The following is a 26,149-nucleotide window of genomic DNA, read 5'->3' on the forward strand; positions in this document are numbered from 1 at the left end:
ATTTGAATTTATGTGCAAAAATTGGGATATTTGCGAAAACAAACGGGCAAATAAGGCAGTACTTCCCATGTGTTGGTGAATGATATTGTAAATTTTGGAGTAATTATCGTAAATCAAATGAAATTGGGGAAAAAAGAAAAGAAATTTAGAACAAAAAAAAAACATAATTATTAATGTAAATGTGTTTAGATTGTAGCTTGTCTTCTTAAAAAAAAAAAACTATTTATTATATATTTTATATTATTAGTACATAGTAAATATATAGTAATTCAAAGTACAGCTGTGGTCAGAATTAATGGCACCCCTGGTAAATATGATAAAAAATAAATCTGCATTGTTTATCCTTTTGATCTTTCATTAAAAAAATTTGCAAAAATCTAAACTTTCATTGAAGCAAAATAATTGAAAGTGGGGGGTAAATCACGTTATAAAATAAATGTTTTTCTCCAAAACACGTTAGCCAAAATTATTGGCACCCCTAGTATTTTTTACGAGTAAGATATCTCTGAAGTATATTCCCATTAATATTTACCTTTTTTTTTTTTTTTTTTAGCACACCAGGGTGACTAGGAACATGAAATTGTCTAGCTATGACTTCTTGTTTCACAGGAATTTAAATATGAGGAAACACAAAGACAAAATTCCCTTAATCATCCATCACAATGAGTAAAACCAAAGAATATAGTTCTGATGTGCATCAAAAGATTGTTGAGCTTCACAAAATAGAAAGTGGCAGTAAGACAATAGCTAAAGAATTGAAAATCCCCATTTTGACCATCAGGGCAATAATTAAGAAGTTCCAATCAACTAAAGATGTTACGAATCTGCCTGGAAGAGGACGCGTGTCTGTATTGTCTTAATGCACGGCGAGGAGGAAAGTTTGAGTGGCCAAAGACTCTTCAAGGATCATAGATGGAGAATTGCAGAGATTACTTGAGTCTTGGGGTCAGAAGCCTAGCAACAACAAAAAATTCAAACAACCCCTACATCCCCACATGTTGTTTGGGAGGGTTTCAAGAAAAATCCTCCTCGCCCATCCAAAAACAAACTCCAGCAAATTCAGTTGTCAGACATGACTGGAACTTCAAACGGCACAGGGTTCTGTGGTCAGATGAAACAAAAAAAATAGCTTTTTGGCAGCAAGCACGCTGCCAAAAACGCTAGATAGGTTTAGGTGTACCCCATGGGATAAAAAGTACCCCATGTGTACAATTTAATATACCGTTGGATCTTTAATGTTGTGGGCATATTTTTCTGCTGGAGGTCCTGTTCAGATACATGGTATTGTGGATTCTATCAAATGTCAACAGATAAAAAATTAAAACCTGACGGCCTCTGCTAGAAATCTTATAATGGGCCGTGGTTGGATCTTCCATCAGGACTACGATCCAAAACAAACATCAAAATCAACACAAAAATGTGTTACGGAGCACAAAATGAAGCTTCTGCCATGACCGTCCCAGTTCCCAGACCTGATGAGTGGGCTGAACTGAAGAGAAGAAGCACAAACATGGATCTGGGAATCTGAAGGATCTGGAGAGATTCTGAATGGAGGAATGGTCTCTGATCTCTTGTCAGTTATTCTCCAAACTCATCAGACATTATAGGAGAAGACTCAGAGCTGGTATCTTGTCAAAAGTATTTAATAACAGGGTGCCAATAATTATGGCCAGCGTGTTTTGGAGAAAAGCATTTATTTCATAATGTGATTTCAATTCCTTTTACTTCAATGAAAGGTTAGATTTTTGCAAAAAAAATTGAATGAAAGATCCCCCCAAAAAAATGTACAGCCATTTTTGATCATATTTACCATGGGTGCGATTAATTCTGACCAGACCTGTACATAGTCATTTATCAAGTGATACTTTTTATGCACAGTTTGTTTAGTTTTTCTGCATCTTTTCTGCATCATGTTGTTTTTATCCCAAAATTTGCATAAAAATATGTGAATGGCAACCAGGCTATTGACACTTAAGGGCTCTTTTGTTAGGCTGGTAAGTAACCACCTAGCAACCATCTTCTGGGCCTTGCAATGTCCTAGAAACCAAAAACACCATAGTAACCGCATAACAACACCCCTGCAACCACCCAGGACACCCTAGCAACAGCTTAGCAACCACCTTCACGGCCTAGCAACATCCTAGAAACCAAAAACACCATAGGAACTGCATAGCAACACCCCGGCAACCACTCGGAACACCCTAGCAACAGCTTAGCAACCACTCGGAACATCCTAGCAGTGTGCAGTTTTGCATATGCAAGCAGCAACCCCATAAATCGCTTTCCCTCGTTACTTTCACCCCATCATCCCTCGTTTACATCTATCTGCTCTTCCCCAAAGTGCAAGTGTGGTAATCCTATTAGAAATGTGTGAATACCAGCTGGGACAAGGAGAAGCAAAGAGTGAGGGGACACTGAACAGAATGAGAGGGAGAGTTTATGTGTACTTGAAAGAGAAAACATGGACGTCAATTTGCATGGTCCACATCAAGAATCTCTTTGAGATATACGTGCGCGTTTGAACGTGAGATATTGTCTTTGGGACCGCAGCACTGTAAAATCTGTCTCTGAAGTTGTGTGTTAAGTCAAAGGTGTGTGTTATGAGGTTAGTGTGGCAGACAGCGGAGAGACAGGCCAAATGTGTTTCCTGAAGAGTTCAAGCGTCAAGAAAATAAACAAGTCTTTTGATCACAAAGAGTCTATTCACATGCTCCTTCACGCACACACAGAGATGTATACATAAACTCTCGCTCTTTTTTTTCTTTCCCCCGATGCCCTTCCCCCTCCATTTTTGGGCTGCTGCTTTTACCCCTTGCACTTTTAGCATTTTAGCCCCACCCCTTCCTTTCTCTCTCTCCCTGACACTCTTTCCTAATCCCCAATTCCCTTGAGAATTCCTCCCTATTGGTCCCACAGCACTTCTATATCTCTCCCGGCCTCTCTCTCTCTCTCTCTCTCTCTCTGAGCTGGGAAACCTGGAAGATAAGACCTTGGATGCGATCGTTTTTTCTTTTTTTTGAAAACGTGGTGAGAAAAATAAAAAATTATATCATGCTGGTGACCTTGACACCTTTAAACACCTTCATACCACCAATTACACATGCGCACACACACACACACACACACACACACACACACACGTAAGAACCTTCCATCATTGGTGCACAAAGCTCCCTTTGTGCATCTGAGTGTGTGTGTTTGGATTCTGCATGCATATGTGGATGTGTATATTGGGCCCCCTTCACGGGGTCAGTGGGGGGTATTTACTACAAGAACTATAGTAGTTTAACGTTTGTGAGATGACTAAAAGAGAGGACACTTTTGCCTACAAAACACCAATTGCATTATCATTAGATTTCCTTCATCATAGCTCACTTTAGTTTGCTGAAACATTCCCCCATTCTGCCTATCTCAACGGGCTTCCATTTGTTGCGTGGTAAACCTGGCCGCAACATACATGCGTTGCTTTGATCAGTCCTATTTGAAGTTTTAATGACCGCTCATTAATCAGTACTTTTTGCTGTCAGTGATTAATCTTCCTCAGTTGTTCTGAATACTCATGTGATCATTGGCGTCAAATGTGTGGGAGATAGGAAGCTAATTGCAGTGATTGTGGGGTTTTGTGTAGACTTGTCAGCGGGTGAGAAGTTGAAGTAAAGGACAACAGGCTGAAGAAACACTTTGATTTGTTATGACATCTATCTTGTCTCTATGAAAGACAAGTAGATTCAACATGACTGGAATTAGGAGTGTGCTATAAGAATGTGGGCATAGGTAGGAGTAAAAAATTAGTAATTGTTTGAATTCAACGGTTATCATAAAATTCAAGGTGTTAATTTGTGTCCAAAAAATGCTCTTAATTCCCTATATAGTGCACATATTGGCTGCATCCAAAATGGCATGCTTCCCTAAAAACAGCATGTCTCAAAAAAAAGTAGTATGTCTGAATTCACAGTCCTCAGAGTTGGCAAAAAGTACCCGGATGACCTACTTCTTCCGGCGAGATTCTGAAGTGTGTGACCGATGGACAGTTTACTATCCCATGAGGCTACAGGAGAGGACAATGACAACATGGCAAATGTAGTACATACAGATTACATTCATACTACACACAATCATACTATATAGAACCTACTTTTTTTTTGCGGCCGTGAAGTAATTACTTATTCAAAATAAGTAGGGGTGAATTCAGGTTGATTGGGACACTTTTTCATAGTCATCTCAAAGGCAAAAAGTGTCTCAGTCAACCTGAATTCACCCCTACCTACTCTAGAGAGTATGTGATTTAGGATATAGGCCACAATGCACTTTGATTTATAGTGTACAACCAATATATACTAGCTGATGCTAGAGTGTACATGATATATGTGTTCTGATATGTCTCTTTTTTTATTTTATAAGTCATCAATAGATTAAAGAAAGGTCAGCCATTTAAAAAAAAAAAAAATTTGAACGAAGTCTCTCTTGTTCACCGAGGCTGCATTTATTTGATCAAAAATACAGTACAATATTTAATTATAATTAATATTTATTTATCTAATGCTGTATTTTCAATTGACTTCCCATGTAGTGAACTACACTACTGTTCAAAAGCTGATTTTCTGCTCAATTCATTTGAATTATTATTATTATCAATGTTGAAAACAGTTGTGCTGCTTAATATTTAGATCATTTTAGTGTGTCCTTGAATAAAAGTATTTGTTTCTTTCAAAGCGGTAAAATGCATGTAACACTCACTATACCTGAAATAGTGATTCATTGAATAAATGTGGGTGATTTCAGACAGGGCAACAGTGCTTTGGTCTCTTTCTCTTTGCGTGATTATGTGCACGTCAGTGTTCAGATTTGGGTTAAAGCGCTCCGTGCGTCTGGGAATAGCCAACCATGGAAAAAAACAGCACATAAATTACCTATTTCTTCTCCCTACTAATCCATTTTGGAGTAATCTTTATGACGTACTTACACTGCTATGTCCTTCCATCGCTTTGATATTCTTGGATTCCCAAAAAAGGGTTATTTCTGTAGGCGCATGGTTATGGTTTTCATTAAGTTCTAACAATATGTGAATTGCCCATTAGTGCTGCGCTGAAGAAGCTCTACAATTCGTCCTGTGCCGTGTACCAGTTCGCGTGTTCCCAAGGCCCATTTGCTTGGAGTATGACTCCTCTTTTTCTCTCCGTCTCTTTTTATTCTCATCTCTGTCTCTCCCCCTCTCTTTCTCTCCTGCGCGTCTGTCTGTCATTCTGATTAGAGACGGCGGGGTCGTGCCACAAAGGAGAGGAGTGAAAGAAAACATCTCCAAACGAGGCCACAAACCAGATATCTTCCTCTGTCTTGCTCGTTTTGAGTCATTTGCTTATGCACCGGCAAATGGCTGTATTCAGTTTTACACCAGGAGCCTTCTTCAAATTAACATCAATTACTGGTCGATGTCACTTTTTCCTCAAATGTTAATTAGTCTAATGATGGAGGTCGAGAATTATGCGTGAAATGAATCATGGCTAATGAAAGACAAATGTTGCTTATTTATTTTACCATGGTTTTTGAGTAAGGGTTTGTCGCATTCTCAGTATTCGGAAGTCCCCAAAAATACGGTTCGCGCACGAGAAGTCAAGGCCTGGTCTATATGTGCGTGTGCTCGCAAGTATAGCATTAACGCTGAACTGCTAATTTAGCACTTACGTGCAAATGCTTTACAAATGTCATCTACTACCCTTGAGTTTCCACTGACAACTGCTCCGGCTCTGACAGTGAGAAAGGGAGGCGGTATAGGAAAAGAATGAGAGATAAGGAAAAGAGAAGGCCACCTACAGACTCGCATTCGTTTCTCACTCCAGCCCACATTTAGCACTCTCAATAACAATTGCATTTTTCTGAGTAAACAACCTTGAAGAACATTCTGCCACGTTCGATCCATATGCTATGACACTGTGACACTTTGCTTCACACAAATAAGCTGGAATGTCAACATCTGATGGATCCATCCCGTTTTCTGAAAAAAGGTTATTGTTCTCTATTTATAGCCAATAGCTTTTATTTATGGCTATTACATTTATTCTTCGATCACTGCCAACAATTCTGGTCTTTTTTCTGCAAGTTTATCTTCAACATAGCATGTTTTTTTTTTTTAATTGAATAACCTCTGGCTCTGAGCTGCTCTTTTATCACACAATGTAAATCATCAAGCTCAAGAAAATGCCGGAATCATAAAAGTACACTGTAAAAAAAAATATTTCATGATTTATCTCAATGCACTACTTTATGGTGCCTGAACTCCATCCATGTTCTCAGCTGATATTCTGCTGAACTTCTCAAACAGAGTTCCACTGAAGAAAGAAAGACATTTGGGTTTGGAACAACATGACGATGAGTAAATAATAACAGATTTGCACTCTCTGGGTGAACTATTATTCACTAGCCTAAGTGACACAACAACCCTTAATACAAAGCTGATTTTTTTTGCAGTGTCAACTTTGAGGAACGCGAGACCACCACTGACGACAGCTTTTAATGGTTTTCGGTCTGTATCTGTGGGACAACATGTCATCGACACCTCGCTATGTTCGGACGGCGTTGGCGGTCTCCGCAGCAACGCTTCAGTGACGCCAGTCCCGGACAAACGGCGAGGGGGCGTGGCTACGTGGGCTCTCCGCCCCGACCTCCCCCGCTTAGCGTGGGCGGCCCCGTGTGGCTGGAAGAACGAAACACGACACCCCGATAGAAGAGGAGGAGGAGGGGGCAGACGGGAGAGAGAGAGAGAGAGAGAGTTGCACGGAGTGAGTGGAAAAAGAAAAAGTCCGTGGAAAGAGAGGGAGAAAAGTGGATCGGGCATTTCTGCCTTCTCGTTTGTTTTGATTTTGTCTGCTTCGCCTCGTGTTTCAACGTAAAGGCTTGAATATGCAACTTCGAAGCGTGTATGAAGTAATCGGGAGTTCAGCACGGACACGGTCCTCCTCCATCGGCACGACGCGCTCCGATATCTGACCGTGAAAGAGCGAGTCTGTCCGGCCACAAGGCAACAACGTCCTCCACGTTGGGGAGGAAAAACAAAACACGAAAACTCCAAACAAACCGGGGGAGGACGAGCGAAGGGGCTGGATTTGAGGAGGAAAAGTTTACAGAGGAGTTTTGTGTGCGATCCTGAGCTCACCGAGAGGAAGAAGTTCATTTCATCTCTCTCTCTATCTTTCTCACTCACTCTCTTTCTCAGTTAGCTCGACTGCTAACGAAGCGGCTATACTCTCCAACATGAAGACCCCGGGCGATACGGGTAAGTTTTCCCACACAACAACAACACCAGGTCTATTTAATCCAACTTTAGATTGCTGTGTTAAGAAAACCAAGAGGCTAATACCAATTTTAGTGAGTTGTTTGTCGTTTTTAGGTGAGTTTCTCCCTGCATATGCATCCCGCTAATTCTCTTTAGATTAGGTGATGTGTTTGTGATATTCGTATTTAAAACGACTTAACTCGGACAAGTGTAAAAGTATGCGATACAGTTTTGTTTTGAAAGGCTTGTAAAGTTGATAGTAAGCAGAACCAGGTAACGTTAAGTTAGCTAGTTGACAAAGTTAGTTTTAATGAGTTTTTGATAAGTCGTCTGTTTTGTGTTGGCATTGTAGGACATTTTACAGTTTTCTTCGTCTAGCTGTCATTCTGTCTTTTTAGCTTACCCGAAAATAGGCATATAGGGATTCAAATCGATATTTGGCAACACACGAGTTTTCACAACTTTTGAGCCGTCCCAACTGTGACAGTCTGGGCTGATTTAGATGTGATTCACATAATAAACATATTTATCACGCTTCCAGGTGTTTTACGCGTTATGGATAAAATGTAAAGGTGTTTAAAATGGCTTTATAGCCGCTTGTGTTGATCCAGTATGGCATCCACCATTTGCGAGCAACTTTCAGCCATTTGGCCCTGAGAAAGTGGCATCCCATCACAGCGCCTCTCTGTGTGTGCTGGAGGATTTTACACAAGATATTTCACATTTCTGCTTTGTTTGTGTTTACTGTTGTGTTGTGTTCATTTATAGAGCGTTGTGTCTAAACGGGTAAAGTTAAACTTCATATGAATGCTTTACTTGCCTCCATGTCGTTAAATAAGTACTACTTTTCTTTGTTTACTTTGTATGGAGGCTCGTTTTGGTTAAGCTGACAATCACTTTTACTTTGCTTGATCTGGTTGTTTGAAAAGCTAAACACTTCTGTAACCCTTAAATAGGCAGGGACATAACAAAACTTTAGATTTTACAGTATGTAGGCTGATGTATAAATAACATGTCAAAGATTTCAGCTCAAGTTACTGCTAGGTGAAGATATTGAGTTGATGCCAGTTTTTATACCAACTCATCTGAGTAGCTGTAATACCCTCACTTGCTCATCTATTATCTTAAAACTGTAGAATAAAACCGGTTGTGGTAACTTAGTCATGCTTTGTAATCCGTGCCTTACAACCACTTGATTCATAATAATCTGGTTAATATTCATCTGTTTGTATGGAAAAATGCTGCCAGTTCATGTCAGTTCAGCCTCTGTTGGGTGTCTGAGCTCCACCAACGCTGAAGTCGTGGTCTTATGCATTAAACCATTAGCTAATTCTTCCATTCGTCCTCCCCCTCATTTGGTCTGCAGTATAAAGTAACCCTTCTTATGGTATGGTAGAAGTTTTCCATGTTGTGCGTCGTGTCTGGGACGCAAGTCTGCGTTTTCGTGTAGGCGTGCAGAGGTGGGGTTCCGCGCACGCTTACTAACTCATGTCAACTCCAAACAGATTGGGATTTTAAAGGTAACAGAAAGTATCCAATCTTAGCTGTCTTTAGTTGGTTTCATTGATCATTGAAGTGCATCATGGGTAAATATTCCCAACTTGTAGGTGAGGTACATTAATTCATTTTGACCATCACCCAACCCTTTAGTTTAAGATTAGACTTTGCTTAAACAGTAGGTAAAAATAGTTTGTACAAACGGAATTAGTCTTTGTGCCGTATCAAATGATTCTTTTTAGGCAAGGTGTTCCCCGCCCAGGTCACCTAGGCTTTGTGTTGGAGCGATGAGATCGGCCCCTTTCTTTTGAATAGCTACTTTGCCACCCAAGGGATTAAGTAGTCACCTAAACCAGCTATTTTACCTGCCGGTTAATAGTATTGTCATGGTATAAAGTCACTGCCATTCTGCTGTGATCAAGTTTGAGTTTTTTTGTGTGTTTTTTTACTGTTATTTTAGTATTTTCTGTAACATATTTTGGCCTAGATCACAGAAAAACAGTTTACATTGTATTTAATCCTCTGCTGCTAAAGTTCCAACGTGCTCCTGACTAGGGTTTATGCAAAAAGATACACAGTTGCATCAGTTGATTGCACTTTGGCACTCTGTTTGGCGTCAACTCTTGCCCAGCTAAGCACGGTATCTGTCTGTCTGCCTTGTAGGCCAATAAGTGGCCTATTTTTGGTGCCTTTTCCAATTGCGTTATTCATTATATCAACAGTTTGCCACATGTGGGTCTCACATCTGGAACCGGGCTCTCTGTTGTCTCTTTCAGTGTATGAAGTTTAAGGGACCCACATGGGCAATTAGCCAGCGCTTTGGGAGGGTGGCGGTGGGTGCTATTATTTTTTCAAAGGAGGGTCTGGGTCAGGGTGGCTGAGCGTAGGTGTTGGTGTATAATTTCTCTTTCGCTGCAAGGTATGATTCAATGTTCCATTGGCAAGAACATGCCATGGGAGTTTCTTTTTTGTGAGGAACTATTTGGATGTTTTTTTGCATATAGTTTTTTGCTTTTTTCCCCCACTGTGTTAGCATAAGTAGTAGTCAGTAGCTATGTTTCCATCACCCTGTTATTATGCGCATTGTAAGTATTGCATCGGAAACGTCAAAATTCAAGAAAAAAAAATCCCTTGATTCGCAAAAAAGTTTTTACGCTAGCTTGAGATGGGTTTTAACTTGTGCGAAAAAGAGTTAATGCGAATAATGGGAGATGGAAACACATTTGCCGAATAAATTCTGACGTAGCGAACATTAAACCCACGTGACTAATCGGCTGTTTCGTCATGATGGGAATTTCGGCTCATTTTAGGGAACCGGATCATTTGGCTCAGCTCAGTAATAATAGGTAAAAAAAAACAAAAACGTATAGGCTAAGTAAAACCATCAAACACTATTACACGTGTATTGAACATTTTATTTATATTTAACCATCCAAAATGACACCATTCCAAGCAAATCACACTTAAAACAGAACACATGTATAAGGTTGTTAAAGGTTGTCATATCCCTCCTCAATATGATAGTTTTACCGTACAAATTCTACGTTCTGCCTTTGTTGTCTGTTTTTAAAGTGCAACCATATTCGCATTTGTTACTCATCTTGTTTTTTGACCTGATATTAAGGATGATCTTTTCGCCACTCTGCTCAACCACACGCACTCCATGCAGTGACTGTATGTTAATGTGTTGCCCTCTGTATGTGCGTGCGACGAATCGAGAGCGGTGGCCGGTGAGGTAATGTCATCACACCTGATTGCACGCACACACGCATCAAAATAACATTCAGCAAGTGACTACTTGACGTATTATTGACTTGTTCAGGAACGACACATCACTACAGTTTCCCCTGATGGTGTTTTATTTAATGTTGGTTACTAGGTTAACAATACCACGTCATCCGCTTAAACAACTTGATGGAAACGCACCTAATTCGCATGTTGTTTTTGTTTTTGCAAACTTTGAAAAGATTCGCTTCACGTTTGGATGGAAACCCAGCTAGTGAGATATGTAGCAGTTATTGCTGTACTAAATTCATCCCAAACCCTTCAGTTTTTTAAATACAGCTTTTCCATAACAAACCGTCCAGTATGGAGAAACCTTTTGTTTCTCTGTTTCAAATGTTTTGACATGAGATTCTTTGCAGACAATTGATCTTACTTTTTAAGTTAACATATCATGTAATCAGGCTTGCTTACTTGTATGATTTAGACTGTCTAGAGTCACTCAGGAAGTGTGCATTCGATTGGTTAATGTGTTTTATGCGGCTCTGCAGATTGGCTGTGTTTCCTGGCCTGTGTTTTTTCCTGGAAACATGTATAGACAAACCTCCAACCAGCTGCACAGCGAGACTCATATACTAGGGTTAGACCTGTCCTATAGTGGCATATGTTAATTTACTTTCTCCCTTGAGCTACCTTTTCAGAATATTTAGAGAAACAGAAGTGAAGTGTAGATATGAACTACCAGATGATTTGGACCTTTCTTATTGCATCTTTAGACCCCCCCCCCCCCACCCCCCTATTTTTTTCCATTTGCATAAGAGTGAATTCTGCCAGTGCTAAAGTTAGTTACATACAAACCTCTGTCCTAAAAGTTCTGCTTAAAATATCGCATAGTAGGAAAGCTTGTCATGTGCGCCTGTTGTCATAGGAAATCCCATTGGGTTTGTCCAAGGCATTTTCTGGCATGGAAAGATGGATCCAATCACTGTGACCTGAATCTCATTTTAGTTCAAAAGGGCTGGACATATCTCTTCTTTTATCTTTTCAGAGTCAGTCTCGTTTGCTTTCCTGTCTGTAGTCTCAGATCAATAGCATTCTCAGTCTGATTCAGGCTAGTTTTCTTGAAATACAGGGTTGGATCTTATGATGAGCAACATGGTTTGTAATGGTGTGATCAGCTCATACGACTTCCTCGCTTTCCTTGTTTCTGTACTCAGTTGGCGTAAAGTTCAGGTCATCTAACAGCACACCTTTCTTTAATCTGCATTTCAAACCTCAGGTGCCCATGTTTCTTATGCCGTGCAGCTGGATCTTTGTGCCAAGCACAGGTTGCAACCGAGGTTTGAGCTCAACCAACTTGTGGAGTGTTGTGTCTAGTGGCGACCACGGTTTGGTGGGAACTCTGAGGTTTTGTCGAGACTGTGGCTGACAGTTTTCCCCCCGTGTGTGTTTGTCTGTGTGAGCGTGTGGCTTTGGCTGTCCTTTTGGTGTGTGTGTGTGTGTGTGTGGTCACGCTCATGTAACAATTTGTGAGTTTGTGATGTGTATACTTTCCCTGACATTTTCAAGAGCATTCCCCTTTGGAGTTTGTGCCCAGGCTTATGGTGAGGAATGTTGTGAGGTGTTAGGGAGCATTCAAAAGTTTATTTTCAGTTTTGAACTATCTGAAAAGGAAGAACGAGGCAAAAAAGAAATTGCTGGGTTACTAGGTTGGGAAAATTTGTTGTTGCTGTCAGAAAATGCTCCAAATCTGGGTTTTGTGTCACTTATATTGCACACTGCAGACACACAAACTATGGCTAATAATCAAAGACATTTGTCCAATCTCTATCTCATTTGAATGATTGCAAAAATCAATTTATTGTAGTGAATCAGTATTTTTGGATTGTTCATTTCAATGAGCTAGTTACATATGATACAGTTCCTGTGCAAATCCTTGTTTCATGCTCTCTTTTTTTTGTACAGAATATTAATATCACTTAAAAATGAAAACTCTGTCATTTACTCACCCTCAAGTCGTTTCAAACCTGCATGAATTTCTTTCTTCTGTTGAACACAAAGATATTTTGAAGAATGTCAGTAACCAGACATTTGATGAACCCCATTGACTTCCATAGTAGAAAAAAATACCGTGGAAGTCAATGGCTGCCGTCAATTGTTTGATAACCAACATTCTTTAAAATATCTTCTTTTGTGTTCAACAGAAGAAACTCACACAGGTTTGAAACTTGAGGGTGAGTGATTGATCATTGCCGAATTGATCATTTTATTGGTATATATAAAAAGCGGTTCCCCTTAATAGCTGTAATGTAGCTGTTTCTTCATAGTTTGCAGTGAGCTACGTTTTCCAGAGGTCCAGCTTGTAGTTTGGTCACAGTTTCAAAGTAACTTCCCCAATCCAGCTTTTGTATATATATATATATATATTTTTTTTTCTTCTATAGATTATATTCCTGTATTGTGTAAACTATTGTTTTTGTATGTATTATTTTTGTCACAAATATAAATCAGAGTGATTTTGTGACAGTGGCGCACCCCATTCCCGTAATATGGTTGTAATGAAGACAAGAAGTCACGGTTGAAGTGTGGGTTTTGTGTGTGTGTGTATATGCAGCACATAGTTTATTAGTGGGGCCCAGACCCCCCACATTCCACTTTAATGGCTGCTGTCTGTGTTGCATTACACACACACACACACACACACGCACACACACACACACCAGCCTACGCTCAAGGAGGAGGCACACACACACGTTCCTAATTCTCACAGTTGCGCGCTCTCTCCGTCTCTTGAGCTGCCATCTTTGTGGTGACGCCACTTTGACTCGCTCCCACTTTTATTTTTATGCAACCAATTTATTTTTGCAGGCAGGATCCAGTGCCGGTGCAGTATGGCTGGGAATAGAGACAGAGAAGGAAGAGAGACAGTGATCATGATTGATACTACATACTACGCAGGTTCGGTCTTGGGCTCCTGATCTGAGTCACGGAGGTCTGCGTGGAGGAGAGAGTGCTTTCAGAACCTGTCAGTGGGTTTCTGATTCCGTGTAGGCCACTGAATGTGGCGGTGGAACTTTCAGCCACTTTTGCAGAACAGTGGAAATTAGAGTATTAAAAGGCGAAATTATTTGCGAAGCGAACATTTTCAGTGGCATTCTGATGTCTCATGGTGCTTAGGTGATTTCCAGACCCTTAAACCATGTGGTTTCAAGTAGAACGCCCTATAAAGTCGTGCCGGCCTCAATGGGACATTTAGCCTAATTCTAACTTCGTCGAGAGCTAGTGACTGTGACTGACATGTGGCTATGCATAGTTTGCGGAGGCCTGATGTCTGTGTGCTAATGGAAAGCTTGTAAATGAAAGGCCCATTAGCAGCGAGGGAAAGGATTGGCGAGGGTTTCTGGTGCTGCAGTCTTGGCCCGGGGTGGGAGAGAAAACAAGGAGCGACCGTGGAGACGGCGTTCTAATCCCACAGCTGGAGCCACGCCGTGTGCCGCCAGCAACTGTGTGTGTGCATGTGCGTTCGTCTTTGGAGGAAAATGAAAGTGAAGACTGAGTCTAGAGACCTAACCACAACACAGAACTTGAAAAGAGGCAATCTATTGACTTCTCGTTCTCTGCCCCACACCACCACCACCTCTTTTTCCACTCCATCATGTGCTTGATCTCTTTTGTGATCTTACGTTCTTGCTCGTTCTTAATTCCAGATGGGTGGCATCGGCGTCGAGTGCGCAATGCTCTACAGTCATTGTTGTACTCTTCGAAATAGTGTCTAGGAAACTACGTAATTCTACACACTGATATGGAGGTGGAAAGTGGAATTAAAGTCAACATGAAATCAAAATCGACTCCTATTTACTTTTCTAAATACGCACTCCTGGTCTTAATGTGCTTGATTGTTCTGTACATACATTTTTTAACTTAAGCTGTAAGAGATGGCTAGTCAATTGGTGAGGTTGACTAGCTTATATAGATTTTTTTCTTTTTAGATTTGACATTAAGAGTTGATTCTCAAATGATCATGCTGTTCTTCCTCTCTTTTGACAGTTAGCACAGTAAAAATGTCAATGCATCTTCTTTCAAGGACAGATGTATTGCTCTCACCCAGCTACTTTTTGAGCAGGTTTGCCTTAATTTTTGAATATTTTGTAAGTAAAATTGTTTGCAAATGTCATTTTCATGTTGACTATAAAGTTAAGATGCAAGTCGTAGTCGTTGCCTGCTGTGGTTGGTCGTTAATGGGGGAGGTTGAACGCACCAAACGTTGCCTCCAGGGTCCCCATGGAGATATTCAGACACCTAGTCTCCTGTCTGCCACACTCTCACACTCGTTCGCTTTTCTTTAGACATTCCACAACACACACACACACACGCTTCTCAGCCAGGTCACACACACATACAATCTAGAGAATCACCTGGGGCCCAGATGACTGTCTCCTAGTCAGCCTTTGGGTTTAATAGTGCTTTCTTGCTGTTGATGTGGACCAATCACAGCTCTCAGCAGGGTGCCAGGGCTTGAAATCAGACAATCACATTGCCGTTTCACTTTATCAGACGTTGCATCATTGGCAAAATGCAAGCTTAGGTTTACTTCAATGCTGGCTCCACCCGCTACTTCAAATAAGGCACTCAAGGTTTGAATGATGCTGTTATGACAACTATTTTTTTTTAGTATATCTATGAGTCAACATTAGGTAACTCAACTGATTTTGCATATCAGTTGAATACCCATCCCCCAATTGAAAGGTAAATCTCACAATAGGGTCATCAACTGAGAATGTCTTCAAACATGTTGCAACAAGTAGCTGAGCTTTGTGTTAAATGCTATATTTTAGACATTGTTGCTGCAGAATTGTCTTAAATCCTGTTTTCGGCATCATGGAAATTGCAGGGTTCACCAGCGAATACGCCTCGTTTTCAGCACGACAAAAACTTGCAAGGTTTTGCATTGCTGCAAGGGGTAAGTACGGCGTCTATCGCAAGTTGCAGCCACGTGGAAATGCCAGTAATAGAACAATGATCTCCGACAACTGGATGAGGAAGAATCAGAATCAAAGCCCACAACTAGGAGGGAACACCGTAGAGAATTTAGTGAGCTGTCTTCTGAACAGGCCAATAATAGTGAACGGGCGAGACAGACGCAAACCAAGTTTATTGCTCAGCTAAGTCAGTTTAAGTTTGTGTTGCTGTTTTCGGCCACTCTTGAGAAGAGTTCTCCTGGTCAGTCCTGCCCAACCCTGTATAATCTGGCATAGGCAGGGTGATGGCAGTTAAAATTAGCTGCTCTGAATGAGCTTTGAGCATCAAGGAGAAAACGCTGAGCTTGATGATTGTAGCCAGATTCAATCTGGCTGACTTCCACCTGCCCTCTAAGACCAGAAGGCTGAGGTTCACTTTAGCATTACCATGCACAGTGTTGCTGGTTTAGAGCATCTCAGATTTAAAGGGGAGGTTTCACCCAAAAATTAAAATCCAGTCATCAATTACTCGCCCTCGTTTTATTCCAAACATATTAGACCTTTTCTTCTGTGGACCCCAAAAAATATATATATTTTGAAATGTCCATACAATAAAAGTCAAACGTTCTTCAAAAAGTCTTCCTTTTTTCTTCAGGTTTGGAATGAAATAAGGGTGAGTAATTGAGGGCAGATTTTTTGGGTGGACAAGAAAGAACATCCACCTATGTAGAGGCAGCATTAAAAACATCTAGGTTGATCTTTGTGGCATAGATGTCTTATCAGGGTTTTTTGGGTGTGTGTGTGGGGTGGGGGGGTCCCCTTATCTAGAACCGGTATCTGGACCCGGAAAAATCAAGCAGATCTGCACTGGTTTTCCTCTGATTGATCTTTTGTGCCCATGACTAAGTGCGAACAGAAGTGGGGGAAGGAAAAGAAATCGGTTAAAAGTTCATGTAGAAGTGGCTCCCTGCAGGAGATAAATCCAGGATGAAAGCTTCACTGTGATAAGATATTAGAAACCCACGTCTTGCTGATAAAACGTAATGCCACTATCACCCTTGCAACCTCGGCGATCCTAATGACTTTTGCTCGGCTGCCTGAGCGAAGGCCACTGGAGTGTGTGATTTAACACTCTGATGAAGAGAACATGATGGCTGGGAGACTTTTAAGATTAAATCGTGGAGATTTCACATTACCAGTGAACTGAGAGGTTGATGTTTTCTGCTTCTTTTTAACTTTTTTTTGCTCTAGTAAATCATGGTTTTAATATCTTTTATTGGAGGGATTTATCTTTTTGTTTTCTTTGAGGAATAATGTGGACCAACTTAGGTTTCATATTGATTATCCTGTACTCTTAAATTCTTGAACTCTTAAGAGGTTGCATCAAGCATAGGCAGGCACATAATTATTTCATATAATAAATATCAATGTTTGGAAGTAAAACTGAAATTTCTCACACTGCTTGGAAAGGTTTAAAATTGTGTATCAAAAAATAACATTAAATTGTGGTCATTTAAATGTACCCGTTTCTGGTACATGGAAATGTATTTAGTCTAAATTCATTCATTCATTCAAAATCATTAATGATAATTAAAAAATAAAACTGAAACTAAACTTTGTTTTACTGTTTGTTAATGATATTAGCAACACTGTGAGAATATCATGTTTACATGTACAACGGATCGAACATCAGGCCATAAGCTTTTGCACTTTTGTACACTTGAGTATTTAAACATTTGCTTTTTATAGCAAATCCAAATGAATGCTTGACTGACATTGAACTTTTGTACAGTTAAAGTGTTGATTTTATAGAGATAATACTGTTCATGTTTCATAACCAGCTTAAATTTCAAATATCAAGCAAGTTTTGGAACAGTGCACATGCAGAAAACTGTATAGTAGTCCTCAGAAAAGTGAAAAATGCAGGTATTATGTTCATCTTACATATTGAATTGACATGCTTCTCAGCTGAATTTGTGTGTGTGTGTGTGTGTGTCATATGAGGTACATGATGTAGGCTAATGTTTCAGAAAGGTTTTTGGTGATACTCGCTGGCCTGGTTAGCGAGTGCACGAGCAGTTCAGGAGACCTGCACAGGCCTGTTGGTAAGGATTGTTTGGCAGACGGCCGTCGCAGGCTGCTCCTCATGCTCGGCAGTCCTCACATAGCAGGAAAATTGGCCCAGAAATGCACCCTGCCTGACCATTTATGGTTGATTTAATCATATCCCTACGAGGAACTCCCCTGTGACGCGTCTGGTTTCTGTCTGGGCAGAGTTGGCCGTCGCACTGTGGCGTCCCGGACATCTGGAGCGCTGTCTCCACCGCCTTGTGCCGGTAACTGGAGTTTTTGGTCTCTCTGGTGTTGACATGAAGATTGTAGACATGAAAATAACAGCTACTAGATGTTTAGCTTACGGAGCCACAGCTGTGAAAGTATTAGACATGGCTAATGGCTCCTCCTTGGCGACGGCGTTTGGGACACAAGGTACACTTCAGCTTCTGCCTGGGTGGGAAATACCCACACGATGTTACATGGGTGGCTAAATGACCTCGCGTTACGCAGAGGATAACGCGTGTAAATGAAATCAAACACTTGATCCCTTTTGCCCTCAGTTCTCTCGTATTTAGGTTAAAGTGTTCCCAAAACACCTGTCCAAGTGCGCAATATCACACACACTTAAGATCAAGGAGACAGATTATCTGTATTGTGACTATAATGTAGACTGTTGGCACAGGGTGCTTGTTGCATAATTTTCATACTGCTGTGTTAGTGTAGTCTACGGTCTTGTGGAAAAATGCAGATGCTTTAACGGTTTTCCAGCAGGTAGATGCTGTCGTACCGTTTTTATATTAATAGGGTTAGGTATTGTTTGAATTAAAAAAAATCCAATTCTGCTTATCCATTCCTAATTTCGATTCCAATAAGGTAAAACAAAAAAATAATAAATAAATCATTCACATTTATTCTTCTAAGTCTCATTGCTAAACATTTCATTGTAGCTGACTACCATGAACAAAAAATCAACAGGCTAAAGAACACTTACACAATGAACTGTTGCCTATGGTTTAATAATACCATAGCAAAAACAACTAGAACTAATAAATTTCAAGCATGATTAAAGTCAAGTAAACAGTAATTAGAACAAATTAGCAATCGCTCTAATACAACTGAACAAAGATACTGATTTTCAGGTATTCAGGTACAGAAACTGTAATAAAATGTAAAGTAATACAGCACTTGTATTAGCACTTGTACAAAAAGTATACATTATAGAGTAGGTGTAACGGTACATGTATTATGTCCATACGATACGGACGTCACGGTTCGGTGCATGGTCGCACGACGAATACATTCAGTAACAGGCGATCCACACTCCAGTCCAGAAGGGGGCGCGCAAGGTAATGTAATGCTGTTTGCTATCAGTAAAAAGCACAAAAGAAGAGGAAGATACCATCTTATCTGTATGTTTACATCTTTCAACCAATGTTTCAACTGCGGAAAGATACCAATAAACCAGCTTGAGAATAATATCTCATGTAGCGTTACATTTACCTCAGGCATTTATTGTCGACAGCAGGTTAGTTCGCAAGAGAAATTAACTCTAGAGAGAAGAATTTTGTATATGCACTGTATTATCCTATTCATTAAATTTACTTAACCTGTTAGTAATGTCTTGATTATTTAATGTATGTTTAAATAAATTTGTCACAAGTTATGGCAGCCACTGTGTAAATAATTCTATTTCAAAAATGAATTGGAGTAGAAAATTAACTTTATAATTAGATTTAGAAGTTAATTCAAAACCTGCCTTATGTGTAATTTACAGTACATGTTTTTTTTTTTTTTTTTTTTGGGTGTTTATTATATCAAAAAAAAAAAAAATAGCAACTGAATTTAATAATTTGGGCTCTGTTGTTAATTGTAACCTTTAATAGTATAGTAATATATAATTAAGTGCTCCCCATATAGTTTACAGCATCAGCTTAGATTTGTTAAATTTAAATATAATAGAATTATTTAAATGCATTTTTTTAAAAATAAATAAAATTTAATTAAAAATTTGTTTAATAAATTATTGTTTGTCACTTTAATAAACTTAACACCCACTTAATGTAAAAAACCAACATACTTGAATGGTTCTGTTTTTAATGTTTTATTTATTTATTTAAAATGCTATTTTAATATTGACAATTTAGTTTGTGTCTGTCAACTCTGAATTAACTCTCTTTTATTGTAGAGATGCTGCGCTCTGTGTAAACCCGTTGCTCACTGCATTTCTGTCACTGCTTTTCAATTTCGTTTGCATGTCGCCATGCGTCTGTGTACTTCAGCGGTGGCCCTGATGGAAATAGCTTTCTGTGATCAATCAACCTTGATTTATTTACAGTTAAAGTGATAACAAAGCCTGTCGCTCGCAGCATGCAGGAATGTATTATTGTTCAGTCAAATGAGCTAGTTGTGCTGCATGTCAACAAACACATCCTAAATTAAAGCTGTCGCAGTGTTTACCTTGCTACCACACCGGTTCAGTTTTGAATGCTGTTGAGCATGCTTATTTACTGAACCTGTGCAGTGATATTAATGTGATATCTGGTGACACATTTGGTGAATATTTGCAATCAAAAAAGTGTTTCCAGTAACAAATGGATTTTAATGTTAGTGTATAAGCCAGCCTACGTCTTTACACTAAACTAGTGTCCATTTGTGCAACTGTAAACCTTTGCGTTGTGGCGGCGGCCCTTTATTAGCATCAATGGAAAATCAATCAAATTCATTTGGAAGCGCCTAAACTAGTTGTACCAATGAACTGAACAACTGAATGCCTAATTAATTTCATTATGACTTACTGAAGTCGATTGGTGTAAGCAAAAATCCATTGGTTTGCTTAATTTATGTATCATTCATCCACTTTCAGACAGTTACTCTGCCTCTTTCTGCATCTCGTCAATGTCCCCAAGAAACTCACACCGTTGGCCTGACCCTTCACTTGGTAACTAGAGATTAACCAGCAGAGTATCAGCACACCTTCTCCAGTTAGCGCCGCCAGCTCAAATGGATCCGAAAGGTTGTTGTTGTTTTTTTGGTATGGAAGTGAAAGAGATGAAGCATAGGGATTTACGTGCCTGTCTTCTGCCTGTTTAGGGGCAACAACCCTGAACCTCTACCATCAGGGTTAGCAAGAGAAGGCATGACTGTGTTGTGGGCAGACAAACACACACACAGCTTGTTATGTAAGAGTGCATGGCGGCGATCATGTGAGGGCTGCAGGCTAGCACTGCACATCTACAGATGACTGGCCAACGCTTTGATCCTCTCTTCTCAACCTGAGTGTTTGTTCTCTCCTTCTGGTTAACTCGCTCTCTCCATATACTTCCCTTTCTCTGTCTGTCTGTCTGTTGTTCACGGATCACCTTTTTCTGCTTGGTGTGATCACAGATCTTGACAGAATCTTGACAGTGATCACATTCAATCTCAAGAATGAGAACAATACAGGGCTCAATGCTAAATATTATTTCTACTGGTCCGCAAGTAAAAGAAAATAGTTTTGTTTTTGACCCATGTTACCTTGTATTGTGAATAAATAAGGTTGACACCAACAATACACACCAGTGAAATTTCACTATCTATTCAAATTTCGATACAACTGCAAAAACTAAGTCTAACTAATATAAATGTAAAAGTTTTAAGTGAAGTTGTTATTGAAAGTTATTTTAAGTAATAAAATAAGAGCAAAAAAAATCAAACAACAGGCAATAGCACAAATAAATACAATAGAGATACAAAATAAAGTGTTTTTCAGATAGGCTAGGTCTAACAGTAGTTTTCAAGTAATCAAATGTAAAATAACACTGCATAGTAGGGGTGTTGCGGTACATGTGTTCACCTCGAACCGTCACGGCTCGGTGCATACAGTCAGACGACGAATGCAGTCAGTCACAGGCGATCCACTCTTTTGCACCTCGCTTTTAATTCGCTAGTTCGAAAACTAAAGTAAAACGCCCACAGCCGCACGGGCATTCATAACGGTGCGGAGCAAAGTGAGTGTTTTCAATTCACTGTTTCAATTAACGGTTAACGTTCACTTAAGCCAACTAGGAAACTCGCCAAGACGAGATTTGAACAATTTTGTGTGAATTTGTCCGTTCAAGTGCAAAAAGACTTGAAAGAGAACTTCATTCAGTATTCGTGTGTTTTCTGAGATGCGGCTTGGTTTCTGGGCATGTGTGTGTTGTGCACACACAACTTCTCACACAGCGTGCGAGTACCGAATTAAGTTGTCTTTTGCGTCTTCTCGCGCTTGAATATTTAAATTGGCAGGGCTTAAAAACGTGCAAATGATAAACTTTCGTGACGATGCCGCCTTGGCCCGATGGGGACAGTGACAGTTCTGTCAACTCTTGCATCGTTCATGCTGACCACAGGCCATTGGGCAGTCCTTATTGTCGATCCACACCAATGAACATTAAAGTTGTGTTTATTGTAATCAGCCCTGTTATGTTTTTTACTCTAAATGCTCGAGTAGTTTTGTAAAAAATAAAAAATCATTATTTAAAATAATTTTTACAGCATTATTCCCTACGTATTTGTTTTTTTTATATATATTTTTGTTAATTATATTTTTTATTTTTGAGTGATTGAGCAAACGAATTGTTGAATTAGTGATTTATTGAAACGCACAAAAACAAAGAACTGATCTGTGGAAATGAATCGCACTCCTCAAACAGGGTCTTGATTATTTTTTTAATGAAGTTTAAATGCTAATTAAATAGCTCTGTCTTGACACTCAGTCAAGCAATAGTTTTTGAGCATGAAAATGCTGGTAAAAGTATCCCCAAATTTATATTGATAGAACTGCATCATTATGTCTCTATTACATGACTGTGAATCACTGATTATGTGCATCTAAACCAAGTAGCCTCCAGGTATCACCCAGATGAGTCGTCTTAACGCAAACAAGAAGGTGAGATCTATTTTGCCTCGAGAGAATGTGAGACACATAAACATGCAGTTTGCAGGGTTCTGTTGTATTTTCCATCCGGGGCGTTCTCGTTAGTCCAAAACAACACTTAGCCTACTCATTCTATGCAGCTCGGATCAATGCTAACAACTGTTGAACGTGCAGATGGACGCCGAAGTGTCGCGTATCATTCAGTATTTTTCAGCACTGTGCAAGGCAGAGTGACACTGTCAATTGTAAGACAAGCATTTAGGCAGCAGAGCTGCTCGTGGTTCTTTTGTATTACTCATACTGCACACATTCAAGCTGGCACACACTCGTGCCATTTTTTTTTTCCCTGTCGCCACCATCATTAGTAGATGGAGAACGACCTTTTCCTCTGCCTAAATATAGAGCCCACAAAGAATAGGAGGAAGGGAGGGAAGTGGGGGAGAGATGGAGAGAAACAGAACGAATGAGCGCGGGGGCCCTAAACATTTCTGAGCCTTTAAATACAGACCAGAGATGCAGAGGACGACTTTTTTGTTTTCTTTTTCGTACTTGCGTCACGGCTTCGCCATAAAAAGAGCTGTTGCATCTGGGCACTAATCGCAAACAGAGACGACGGCAATAGGTGGTGTTTTTACAGACTTTGCCTACAGAAAGGGCAAAAGAACGAGGCCAAGACGGATGTTAGTGTCCAATTTCCCCTACCTTGCGTGTAATGTTTGTCAGCCGATTTGTTATTTTGTGCCGGTACAGTTTGTACAGGTGCTATCATGTAATGCTTATGTCATATTGTTTTTCTAAGTGTGTGTACAGGGCCCTGTCAAGCGAGGGTTTTGTCTGGCGGTCTCCTGACTCCATACCCATTAGTGACAGTAACCGTCAGAGAAACAGCAGTCCCAGCAGAACCCACTGACACCAGGGGACGTGCCTGTTTTAGCTGTTATTGCGCTTTGATTTGGCGTGTTTGTGTGCACGCGCTAAGTTGTCTTGTGGGCTTGTGGTCTTGAGTGAAAAAAAAGTGTGTTATGGCACACTGGTTTGTTTGAAAGTACCTCAAAGCGGTTTCTTATAAAGTCAGTCCTCCTCGGCCCTCCCCAGAGTCTGCCGTTTAGCCCGCGCCAGGGGTTTATTTTATGTCCCTACTTCTTATTAAAGAACGTCAACCTGTTGATCGTCAACATGCTGCCAGTGGCTTTCTCATTCACTCTTTGTAAGGCAAACATTACTATTACTGTTGCTGCTTAGAGAGTTAAAAAGAAAACTGGGCTTATGTATTAAAAGGTGGCATGTAACTCGTCCTGGTACAGTCAAATTGTGTGGCTTGAGTAGTTGTTTTTTTTTTTATACAATCAAAAAACATCGCAGACTTATTTTGAACCACCTATCAATGCCATAGCAATAAATAGCTAATTGACTTGAGGATACTTCACCCAAAATGTTTCAATCTGTCGTCATTTACTCACTCTCAAAGGTTGTTTCAAACTTGTATGACTTTCTTCTGCAAAGAAGATATTTTGAAGAACTGTTTTTGTCCATACATGTCATACAAAAAAACATTGAAGCCCACTGGGAACAAAAGAGACACTGCGTCAAAGTGACAAAAAGACACTAAGGCTTTTTTCAAAATATCCTCTGTGTTTCAATGAAGGAAGTCATAAAGGTTTTAAAACAGATATGAAGTCGAGTAAATGAATTTTCTTTTCTTTTTTTTTAGGTGAGCTGTCCTTTTAATCTGCCTTCGTGTCAATCCTTAGAATCAAATGTACTTTGGATATTTTTACTATAGCTTTTGCATTTTGATTTCATTAATTGATTGAGATTAAAAAAAATTCTCTTTGCTATACGTGTATTTATAGCACTAAAGTGTCTTGTTGCTAGGAGATGGTATGGGAGCCAGGGACTCAACGCACGAGAGAGAGAGAGAGAAAAAGGTATGAGAGCGGAGGGAAAAGGCGCACTTCTTCTGAAAGCTGAATGACAAATACACTCACGCATACGCCGTGAGTCAGTGCTGACGCGCACCCACTGTGGGAAGCTTTGTGTTGCTGTGTGCCCACTCGCTCGGTGGAGGTCTGAGCCCACAAACACACGACTAATCATATATGATCTGTTTAGTGTGACATGTCTTGGTAAAATTGGAATGAATGGTGGGAAATACATTAAACTTGAGGATCTGGAGACTTTTTGAAGTCTCATTCCTACAAACCTCTTTGTGTAAAGGCCTGAAATTACAGGCTCATTTGGTGGAGAGTTTTTTTTTATTGTTTTTTTTTTTATGTCAACCAGTAAACAGTATTATTTCCAGGGTGTCCTGCATTGCTGAAACTTCCAACAGCCAGTAAAAGGAATCATATTTTACTTATGTTGTGAATTAAGTGTTTGCAGTCTGAATTGAATGTTGAGAAGACTATTTTGCGCAGAATGGTGAGAACGCATCTTTCTGTTGAATTGATTCATGACTTAATCACTGGTTATTTTTAGTGAATCAACATCATACAGCACATCCAGAGCAGTGCGATTCATGATTGAATGTCTCTTATTTGCTGAAATCAGAAGTGTTGTCTGATTTATTAGTAAGTGACTTTCATAACCTGGTTTGACAAATTCTTGACTGACTGAACTTGCTAGTGAATCAACATTTGTCTCACTACTGAGCTGTTACTTAAGTTTTAATTACTTTATACATGAACCACATTTTGTGAACTTGAATTTTGTAAAACTTAAATTTGTATAATTACTGACTTGTTGCCCGTATGACAGTATTAATTACCTCTGGGTTAACCATGTGCTTATATCAAGTAGTCTAACTGATCTGCTTCTTTTCAGTGGGCCAAGTCAGTTTTACATCTCCGATTTGCTAGATCTCTCAACCAAACATCTCAATCATGAGTCAAGCCACATTGCCGACTGTTTAGCAGTTGTCACGGACAGTTAGTACCAGCCCACGATGTCCAAGTCATCCTACCGCCCCCCTGCGCAGCGTGCGTCCCTGCAGCACATGTGTGCAGTTGGCGGTGGCGGTACTGCTGAGCTGTTCTGCATTCGCTACTTAACACTGTGATAGGCTTTATAAGCAGCCAAGCTCTGAACCATCTGAAAGGGGCATTCCACTGAGTACAACAACACATCGTGCGCCAAGACCCTCTCTTTCTCTTTTGTGTGCGAGTGTGGGAATTATGCTGTTATTTTCAGTCGTTCCCACCTGACATGGTGCGGAAAGAGATATAATCTTGGTTCATTGTTGTGTTCTCTGGTTTAGTTTTTTCTTTCCTAATAGGAAATCGTGTCTAATTTAGAGTCAGCAGAAATACTGCACCTCATTCTTATTGTGTCTGCAGACTTTGCCTTTTCATACTTGACCAAGCGCGCCAACGGCAAACTCTCAGGTGTTTCTGCGATGTGTTTGACAGGCTTGTTTCAAAGAGCTTTTCCGTTCGTCTCATACCGTCACGTTGACTCAGCGTTGTGCATGAATTTGTAATAGGTCTGTCACTTAGCATGTTGTGTAACCGTCTGTCCATGTTAACGTCCCAAAGCACAAACAGTTTCTGTAATGAGACATAAGACCCTCAAAGTCACGGCCATGTTTTTGTCTCGCCTCCAGCAACCTCCTGCTTATTTTCTTATTTTTCTGCAAGTATTGAGTCTAAAAGTGGAGACTGTGTACCATCTGTGTGTGTGTGTGTGTTTATGAGTGGTGTTTTGACTACTGCCTCAAGGATTCTTGATTGAAGCGCTTGTTAACTAGACACT

General features: G+C 40.0%; 1 protein-coding gene across 2 annotated transcripts in view; it reads left to right on the forward strand.

The window, feature by feature from the left end:
• Positions 1–6,706: 6,706 nt before the first annotated feature.
• The window catches only part of erf (Ets2 repressor factor), a 29,731-nt gene continuing 10,288 nt past the window's right edge, over positions 6,707–26,149 (forward strand). Inside the window, exon 1 of one of the 2 annotated variants that reach the window (XM_084423507.1) lies at positions 6,707–7,270. In XM_084423507.1, the coding sequence (XP_084279633.1) occupies positions 7,249–7,270 (22 nt within the window). In that variant the 5' untranslated portion in view covers positions 6,707–7,248. The remainder of the gene's footprint in view (positions 7,271–26,149) is intronic. The other variant, XM_084423508.1, reaches the window with a different exon arrangement.

Source organism: Rutilus rutilus, assembly GCF_951802725.1.
Source record: "Rutilus rutilus genome assembly, chromosome: 11".
Classification (NCBI taxonomy): Eukaryota; Metazoa; Chordata; class Actinopteri; order Cypriniformes; family Leuciscidae; genus Rutilus; species Rutilus rutilus.